General features: G+C 40.2%; 1 protein-coding gene across 1 annotated transcript; it reads right to left on the bottom strand.

Annotated features, from left to right (window-relative positions):
• Positions 1-2,305: 2,305 nt before the first annotated feature.
• Positions 2,306-10,394, bottom strand: mmp17b (matrix metallopeptidase 17b). Its single transcript, XM_062425913.1, has 11 exons — positions 10,224-10,394; positions 9,080-9,212; positions 8,816-8,969; positions 8,613-8,721; positions 8,299-8,476; positions 7,421-7,597; positions 5,966-6,059; positions 5,769-5,842; positions 5,529-5,678; positions 4,450-4,728; positions 2,306-3,708 (listed from the first exon to the last, which is right to left on the bottom strand). The coding sequence occupies exons 1-11, from the start codon at positions 10,350-10,352 to the stop codon at positions 3,308-3,310; spliced, it is 1,878 nt and encodes a 625-aa protein (XP_062281897.1). The 5' UTR covers positions 10,353-10,394; the 3' UTR covers positions 2,306-3,307.

The raw sequence follows: 10,394 nt of genomic DNA, 5'->3' as shown, positions 1-10,394 counted from the left end.
CCATCTTGAAAATTTCCGGTGCATGCCGGGTAAAAAAAAACACGGATTCTACTTATATGGGCATCAGGAGGGGCATGAGGCACCCTCCTGAACCTGTGAACCAATCAACCTGTCAATCACGACGTAGCCACGCCCTAATGCATACCCTGCTTTATCGTCAAATATAAAATCAGGGAGGCCAAAATTTCACAAATGAACATCATACTGCATTGAAGAAGGCTTTAAACTAGCGATTGAGACCATTAACACATTTTGAAAACATTTACTGAGGTTATAAATCAAGTGAGAAGTTGGTGAATTCTCCATTGACTTGTATAGAGACGGAAGTCCTTTTGACACCAAAATGGTCGCCCCCTTGTGGCCTTTTGATAGAAGGCAGTTTTAAATTACGTTGGCCTCATTTCAGAGGACCGGAACTCCCCGCTTGGTTTTAATCCACTGGTTGGTGTCCACTTATCTCCAGTGCCACACACTATGTAGACACAAGGCCATGTTCCCTACAGTTACTGCCCTTCAGTCCTCTGCTACATATTTTAGATATGTTGCAATGGAGGGAATTGCAACATATTTAAACTTTATTAATGAATTAGTCATTTTAACCCAAACTACAATCTTTTCCTGAACCAAACCAAGTCATTTTCGTGACTAAACCTAACTAGATCTTCACCATAGCATCACATCATAGAACATATTTATTCTGAAAAATATTATCCAGGACTATATCTGTAATGGTCATTTAATTAAGTAGTCAGATGATAATGTAATAAAGGTAGGGTTGCTAGGGTAACAAATCATCCACACATGGATACATAAATAATGTTTTAGTCACTGGGCCTTAAATCAAGTGAAACCCTGCCTTGTGGATTCATTTAACTGGTTTAATGTTTCTCATTTGTTAAGTAAGAGATAAAGGGTGTCATATAAGTCATGGAGGCTTTAACATTGTTCTTCCAAGAGATATTCTTCATTTGGTGTTTTGATGATGGTAGTGAAGAATGCTGTCTAATACGTTGCTCCGAAATCTCCCATAGGTGTTCAGTTGGGTTGAGATCTTGTGACTGTGAAGGCCATAGTATATGATTCACATCAAACCATTCATCAATCCCTTATGTCTTATGTATGGGGGCATTGTCATCCTGGAAGATACCAATCCCATCAAGATAGAAATGTTAGGGTTAGTGTAGGATAAAGATGATCACTCAGAACAACTTTGTATTGATTTGCAGTGACCCTTCCCTTTAAGGGTGGATTCAAACCATGTCAGCAAAATGCCCCCCACAGTATATCAGAGCTACCAGATCCCCTCACTGTAGGGGTCAAGCATTCAGAATTTGTCATTTATTTGTAAATTCTATATGTACATACACTCTCAGTGTAGCATTTAAAGTCATATGAACTTAAAAATACAAAGAGGTGAATAAAGTTTGGTTTGGATGCTGTGAATTTATTGCATTGTTAGACAATCTTTGCCGACCTCTGCTGGTGAACTTGTAATATAACTGAAAATACATTGAGCTGCTTATTACCCTGTTTACCATTCACTTGTATCATGATTTGGGTTAGGGTTAGGGTCTTTTTTGATTCTACAGGTTAAAAAGGTGAGTCAGACCTGTATCCTTCCCTAGTAGTTTTGGTTTTATTTGTCAGGGTTAGAGATGTCCGCCTCTGAGATCCTTTTACAATACATATGTATTATATTTGTGTGGTTCTCACAGCATTACTCTTCAAATTACAACCTGCAAATTGGGCTCAAATGGTGCTTTAGGGCACTCTCTTGTGGCCATGACAAAGGAACTTAAAAATAAAGTGAAAGGAGGCTAAATATGACTTAATCTTTCAGTAAACACAAACAGCACAATTTTCTATTTCCTACCAGTATCTTGCTTCTTTATTATCATTTGACATTTTATGATTAAACATTTGCATAAAAAGAATATCGGTTTTAATAAAACAAACATCCACAGTTTAAATAAAGCTATGTGATATAAGCTACTTATGCATTGCAAGAATTTTACAAAGACTTTGGAGCAGATATTGCTATATTAATATGACAGCTGCAGAGCAACTTCTTCCCCAAATACCTGAGGTTTGACACAGAGTGAGTACAAAGAATAGAGAGCACAGTGTCTTTGATCATTACCTATCATACAATGTCTTTTTAAGTTTGTATGTGTGTGTCAGGCCTCGCCAAACCAGCCAAGGTGCACAGGAGCATGCTCTTTAGAGATCCAAAAACATTCAAATAAACAAAAAACTCTGTACAAAAAAGTTAATGACAAGAGAAATTCATAGGCAGGATCTACAGTGTAAAAAGCCCTTCCATCAAGTAAAAAAATGCAGTTTATAATAAAGATATCACAACTGTGACTGGTTTACAAAGTGTGGATCAAATCAATATTTACCACATAGTCTGCTATGTGCTCCCTGCAGGCTCCTTTTTAACCCTAAAGGTCATAAGTACAATTCATTGCATAGTCAAGAAAATATCTGCATTAGTTTTGTAGTTGATATTTTACAAAGATTTTTGACCAAAAAAACCCCTGCAGCCTCTAAAATCAGCAGCTTTGTGAGTGGTGACAATCCAATAAATCAATCAGCTTCAAAAAATCAACACACCAGAGTCTGGAGTCATTTTATGTATTTTGGGGGTTGTTTTGTTCCCATAAGCTAGACTAGGAGAGCTGAATAGTACACATTTTTAGTATATAAAGACCAAATTTGAATTTCGACTTTCAAATTTGATAATTTCGTGTGTAGACAATGGTCCTCAGCATACCTGTAACTATAGCAAATACTGGAATTTAAATCAACAATTCAAGGTTTTGGGGAAATGAACTCATTTTAGTTTTCTTCTGACTGTGAGAAGAGAAGATGGATATGAACCTCAGGTAGAGAGCATGGTTAGCACAGCTTACTATAAAAAACTGAAGCAGAGAAAAGCCTAGCCTAGCTACCCTGACTCAGCTCAAAGTTAAGGGAAAAAAGACTGTGATTACAGTGAGGTTGATGATCCTAAACTACAACCTACAACACTGCACAGAGCTGCTTTAAGGATGGATACAATGTTGTTTGTGTAAGTCAAGTCACACATAACCAGGCTAGCTGTTTCCCCCTGCTTCCAGGCCTTATTCTATGCTAAGCTAACCAAGTTCTGACTGCAGCATTAGACGTAACAAACAGACATGAGGCTGATATTGCCCCATATTTCCCAAAATAATGAATCTTTCTCTATATAGTGAATGCACATGGTGAGTGTTTGCAGATGACATCCTCTCCGTTACAGCTGGCTTTATTGCATCGATCACATTTATATTGCCAACAGTGTCCATGTGCCCAGCAGCAAGGCAGCGATAAAAGATGTTGTCCTGCCACTAAGAGCTCCATTTTGGCAAGTACATTGTGTCCATTTGTGTGGACCTCTGTCCTGCCTGTTTTTATGTTCTTGTCCATGTCCCTCCCTCCCATGGTCTCTCCTCTTTCCTCCCGCTTCCTCCTTCTCCTTCTCCTCCCTCCATCCCTCACGGAGCTCCTGTCTTCCTGCATGTGGAGAGAGAGACAAGGACACGTCGTCTTCCACAGGTGAGGATGAGGAGGAATCTGGGCAGTCCAGCCAGTCGGCGGCCGACGATCGCGGGTACCCATCATGCAGTGAGGAGCCCGGAAACATGAACTTCCAGTAGGAGTCTCCTCTGAAGAGATAGACAGAACCTGGAGAGGATAGATGGAGGATTTCACGACTAACAACTTGCATATTTTTGCTGGTTTTTATAACAAATGTCATACTATTTAACAGTGACGACAGATTAAAAGTGCTGGCTTGTTTTATAACCCGCCCACTCCCTGTCTTTCATCCCCTGAATAATCTTCTTTGCTAAATCTGAACCACTGCAGATCTGGGATTTTTCCTGTGTGCATGAATTTTAATGATTCACTACAGTCATTACTGTGTTCTATGTAAGAGAAGCAAATGTGCTTCTCTTACATACATCCACATATCAGCTCGCTTTTGTGGAATCAAAATGATTAATGAGTGCTAGGTGCATTTGTGCAGTGTCCAGGTACTCAATATGATATTGAGTATGATATGTTCTCGATATGATAGAGAACTTAGTTGATTCGATTTTATCATATCTCCATAACTAGTTCCTAATGTTTTTTGATGCTGTTAGAGGTTTGTTTATGTCAGCAGTTTCTGCAAATGTATTTGATCATCAATTGATTTTCATGTAACAACCTATTCAAATATGTATGAGTTTATCACAAATGTATTGTTTATATGGGATTTGACCTAGTCTTAATCCTCAAATAATCTTTACCCTAACCAACACCTAAATCTAATCCGAGTCCCTAACTCAACCCCCTAAATCCTGATTATGAACCATACTGTTGTAAAATAAGAAGTCTATGCTAGATAGTTCTACAGTGACACACACACGTTTCTGTTCTCACCATCGCTGTGTGTCGTGATTCCACTGATGCCCTCTCTGAGAAGCTGAGTCCAGGTGTCACCTTGCCCTGTTTTCTCGCCGTCTCCCATTTCCCCCCACACAGGGCCCTCCTCTGGGTCCCAGACCAAGCCCCGCTTCCCAACTGCTCCTTTCTCCTCTTCTTCCTTCTCTACGTCGTCATCATCCGCCCCTTCCAAGCTCACCCCCATCCTGAGAGCTGACAGGGGCTGTGGGTAGCCTTCCTGCAGGGAGAGGTCCCTGAACAGCCAGAACTGGGAACCTACAGCAACACACCAGCTGAAGTGGTTACCTTTGGTTGGTTTGGAAAATGTAAAACTTAGACCTGTCATGATAACTATATATATATTGTCTGAGAAATAATTGAGATAAACGATATTATTGTCATTTGAAGATCATTTTATACCACTGATATAATGATGATATAATAGCACAATATTGCAAAGGGGGGGCGGGGCTGGGATTGTAGACTGGGCGTTACACACTGCCATTATGTTTGGGGACAGAGTTATTTACATTTAATTCTTATGCAGTCTCCACTCAGGACGTACACAGTGAGGAATGGAGGACACTACTAGCTTAGTGACATGAATAGCCTCTTAGCTGCTAATGTGAAATGTGGCAATATTGATGTCAAAAAATGATCAAGGTCATGTCCATGTATCATATGATAAGTCAATAATAGATATGATCATTCTGATAAATGCAATAGTACGATAAGTTGATAACGTAATTATCGTGACAGGTCTAGTTAAACTGTATAATAGATAAGTCAAAAGAAAGTTGAACAATATTCAGGATATTCTGTTCATAATTGGTCCAATGGAAAATCTGTGAAGCTTTGGTGTCAGTCACACTTGCACCATGTGAAACACAGCTCTGAACTTTTAAAAAATGTCACTATTGGATACACTATATTGGATTGATTGGACTTACCGACTGACTGATTGATTAACTGATTGATTGACAAAGAAGCTTCCAAATGTCTGTATGAAATAAGACGCCAAAATAAAATAACATCATGACAACAACTGACTCCAGGAGTCTTTGTGAACATCATACCGCTGATGAAGATGATGGCATGGTCTGACTGTCTCTCCAGCACAGCGTGAAGGCTTGGCAGGTCAGGAGGTAGACCCTTCCACAGTCTCCTGACTGAGGCCCCGCGACCCGACACCAAACCCCCACCGCTGACTCGCCACATAGTCAGTCCTGGAGGGACATGAACAGGGACATAATGAAGGAGAGGCCAATGGTCCATCTATCAAGGTCTAATGAGTCTGTTTGAGGTGCGGTCTCTACCTTTGAAGAAGAATGTCTCTCCCCGGATTGTTGCCACAGTATCAAAACTGGTGTTACAGCGATCTACAGAGGGACTGAAAGGATAAAACACACAATGAATACTGAAATATTAATACGATCTAATAACTGTAAAAACACCTGTGCTAATGTGTTTTTTAAGAAATTTTTTTTTTTCATATTGTGTACTCTAAGCCTACCCATATCTGTGATGATAGTGGTGGCCTCTGTGACGTAACTGAGGCTCTGGGGCGAGGCGGGGAGCATCGGTAGCCAGCAGCTGGTTCCTTTTACCTAAATCAAAAATGAAACCAGGTTAAACCTTTCCTCTACAATATTCCCTTCAGGAGAAGTATTCTTTTAATAATGCAACTTTTTTAAAAAACAACTATTAATGACATCAGATGCATTCCAGTGATCAGTAAACTACAAAAAGCATCCGATAATGATGTTACAATCAACTATTTTAAGTTTATTTTGACTCAAGCTCACACACACCATCCTGCTGCCAGAAATACTTACTAGAGCACCAAATGTGTCTCAATGCTGAAAATAGTCCCCAAAACAAGTTCTATTACTTCCTCTTTGAGTGATGTATTAAAAGTAACAAAGCTGCTGTGTGATCATGCTTAAGCATATATAGAGCGGTTTATATATCCACATCCTGCTGCTGGTAGGATGTAAAGAAGCATGCATGATATTATATAGAGGAAAAATTGAAGAGATGCTCGTTTTTTAACAGCAATAGAGTCACACATATCATCACATAGAATTTCCTGCTTTCAATGCTTTGATCCCCGACAGTCCAATGCTTTCACACGAGCATATGAGCATAATGAGGAGGATAAAACTGACCACAAAAGGCTCTGTCTGCACGTCCTGTGTAAGACAGCAGACAAAAGGTCAGTCCAGGCAACCGGTTCACAGCTGTCCTCACTCATCATTCCTCAACAACACGCCAGTTTCATGGCTTTATTGAAATGCTGTTGAGTGGGACTTTTTTTATAAGATGCAGATATGAAGTCACGACACAATTAAGTTATTATGTCCTCTTCCTGACACAGAGCTGTAATGCAATTGGTGACTTACAATATATGCAAGGAAAAAGCCTTCCAAATTTGGGGCGAAAAATGAAGACCTACTGTAAGGAGCAGCAGCGTGGCACGATATTCCAAACAGTCTGCTTTATTGTCAAGTCAGAATAGCTCCTTATCCACTTTTTGGATACAGTTCAGATGCAACATCTAACAGAGAAAATGATGTTAACTAATTGTAGCAGTTGTGGCTGCTATTAACAAGTTATGTAAGTGTTACTTTGTGATAAAAAAGGTGCTTTGGTGGGTATTTATTTAGATTACTGAACATAGTTAATTGGAACTACTTTCAATAAAAAAAAAGACAAACTTAAAAAATAATCCCTATAAAAAAAACAGGATATAGTCAGGTCGGTGGACTATCATATAACTGGGACACTGTTCCTGGAAAGGGATGTTAATTCTTTAAAAGTTAAGCCACAGATAAACCACTAGAAACCACGACAGCTAAGTGAGAAAATGCGTTGGTTTTTTTGTACTTCTTATTGGTAACATTTATATTCTAATTTTGGATACTTGTATGACTGAGAAAGGTGTATTTTTTATAGTTAAGAATCCTACCATAGAGCTGGGTGATGTGTTCTAGATCTTGGGATCCCAGGCGGTAGTGAAGGGGGTCTCCAGCAGGACCTTGGTAGTATGGCCTCATCACTGAGTGACGGGATGAAGAGTGAGCCAGGCCCAGTGCGTGGCCAAATTCATGGACCAGAACTGTGAATAAGTCAGTACCCGCCGAGGCTGGGAAGGAAAGAGCGGGGGAGAAGGGTGTAGTTTGAATAGGCTAATCATTATCGTTCACTGCTTGGAGAGGATAAATGTAATGAGGAGGGGAATTAGAATGTGGTCTAAAGCCCTGAATACAGTAACCAGATGCTGTGATGCAAAATTGTGTCACTAGGGGGAGTTTATTTAAACTTTGACTTCAGGTTGCCGCTACAGAACAGGTTATGATTACTGTATTCAAGGGAGTTTTTCCTCTGGGAAACATGAATGTCAATCAACCGGTTATATTATGCAATATCTTGGGTGCCCATTGAGGATTTGGTGTAAAGGTAGCAATGGTCAAAGGCCTTTGATTACCAAAAATAAATAAGCTTTTACCTCTGAAAAGTGTATATCCTAAAAGTAGTAAAAGCTGTTTACACTGGATGCTCTTTAGTTAGTTAATAAATACTGGCTGCACTGGCTGCATAGTATAACAGCTCCCATTTCTGGCCCCAAGCGTCCTACTCATAATAACAGTGATTATACAAAGTGGTGAAAGAAGCCAAAAGCCTCTAGTGCACAGGAGCATTGTGCTGCTGCTAAATGCATCCAGAGTATGTTTCTAGAGAAATTGATTACAATCAGAATGGATCATCCTCTGGGGACCATAACTATTCAACTTATATATTTCACAACTGTATAACATTGGGAGATGAACTCTGCAGAGGTTCTACCCGGCTGTCTGAAGGCCCACTCTTCCTCTGCGTCCAAATGAACTCCTCCTGCCCGGGAAGGATCTGATGGGAAAAAAGCATGGCCAACTGCACCGCCTGCCCCATCAAAGGGATAGCCATCGCCGTGGTAACCATGGAGGAAGTCTACCTGTAGGTCAGCTGACTCTGGACTTCCCACCTAGCGGAAAAGGGCAAGAGGGAAGGAGTGATTCGGACAGATTTACATTTTAATGTGATAAGCTGTCTGTGATAGGAAACTAATATCTCCTGTCTTTCTTAATGACATGAATGTAGCATTGCACAGATGTACCAACCTCATGGAACTCCAGCGGTGTAGGCTCTGCCCACACTCTTAAAGCGTAGAAGACCAGCGAGCGAATCGTCTCCCGAGACAGATGGGAAGATGAGGGATACGAACGCAACCTAAGGATATAAAAGAATGTATGTTTATCATGTTTCAGGAGACTTGAAGGAAATGGGATGAGTGAAGATTCTGTAAAAATTCTTTGCATCTGACCTCCAGTTGATGTTCCTGCGGGTCCACATGGAGATAGCCCTTTTCCTCCTTCTTCTCGTGTTTCTCTCTTCTTGATTGGTCAGTGATTTAGATGGCTCTTCCTGATCAGGTAGGGAACAGCGTGGAGCGCTCATTAACGCCATTGTTTCTTCATCTGAACACGTCATAAAACAGAAAGCAAAATCAAATTCAAAGGGTCACATGAAGAACACTAGGTTAAGTCCAGTTCTTCTATGGTACACAGCTACTTTCTGTAATCCTCACCTACGACTCCAGTGTCTTTGAGGCCTGCAAACCTCTGCATGGCCCTGACAGCATTAGTAACAGCTGTCCAGGCCTGTAGCTGTCCTGTGGAGGGGTCTGGGGGTGGGAGGTAGCCATACTTCATCAACCAATCCTATGAGTAGAGAGGAACAGAAAGTCATCTTGAATGGTTCTTCAACAATTTCAGCCTTGCATCTAAGTTGTGTAAATACAGCCTCACCTGGTAACCCTGTGTCCTGATAAGTATATTAATATGCAAATAATTTGAATTAGTAAATATATTTATACATTTCGTAGGAAAAGTACTATTGCCTAGAGACAATTTTCTTGTTATGCTAGGGAGGCTCTAGGAATGGCGATGTTCAGTTGGTCTGAAATAACTCAACAACAATTGGATGGATTGCCATGACATTTTTATAGGTAGTTATGGTCCCCGGAGGATAAATCCTTCTGACTTTGATGAATCTCTGACTTTTCCTCTAGCACCACTATAAGGCTGACATTTGTGCCTCAGAGTGAAATACCTTGGACAACATTTGATGGATTGTCATGACATTTACAAGAAATAATCAAGGTATCTAAAGGATCAATTCTAACTTCATCTGTGAGGTTTTTTTCTCATTTAGCGCCACCAGTAGGTCAAAGTTTCTACTTTTGCTTTTGCTTTTGATATATCTCAACATTTCCTTGATGGAATGGCTTACATTTTGGTTCAGACATTCATGGTTCCCAGATGAGGTATTCTAATGACTTTGGTGATCCTCTGATTTTTCCTCTAGTCCTACTATGAGGTTGATGCTGTATCTTTCTTTATCTTCAATGGATTGCTGTGAAATTTGGCTCACACATTCATAGTGCTCAGAGGATAAATTGTAATTACTCTTGATTTTTCTTCTAGCACCATCATCAGATCAAAATGTCATCTTCTCCAACACTTTTGTGTATAACCAAATACCTGCAAAACTTGACATTTCCATCAGCCTAAGCTGTACTTTGTGTTTAGTGCTTATTGGCAATATGTATATGTGTGTAAGTCCAATATAAGCACACAGATTCCCAGTAATTCATTGGTCACTGTAACTGATTTAGCCTATTTCAAAATTTGCATCATTGCCCTAAATACATTTCGTGCTGTTTCTTTTACCACCAGTTGGGAGCTGTCATCTTCAGTGGGTGTCACTGTTGCAGAGGAGGGTGCTGGGGTTACAGCAGCAGTATGGGTTGTTTGCATCCATCCATTGCTCAGGCAGAGAAATATAATCCACGTCTTCATCTTGGCTGCATGTTTTTTGCAAGAGATATTCACTTAACAGAA

The sequence above is a fragment of the Scomber scombrus genome, chromosome 9 (genome assembly GCF_963691925.1).
Source record: "Scomber scombrus chromosome 9, fScoSco1.1, whole genome shotgun sequence".
In the NCBI taxonomy this organism is placed as follows: Eukaryota; Metazoa; Chordata; class Actinopteri; order Scombriformes; family Scombridae; genus Scomber; species Scomber scombrus.
This window is presented reverse-complemented; position numbering and strand designations above follow the sequence as displayed.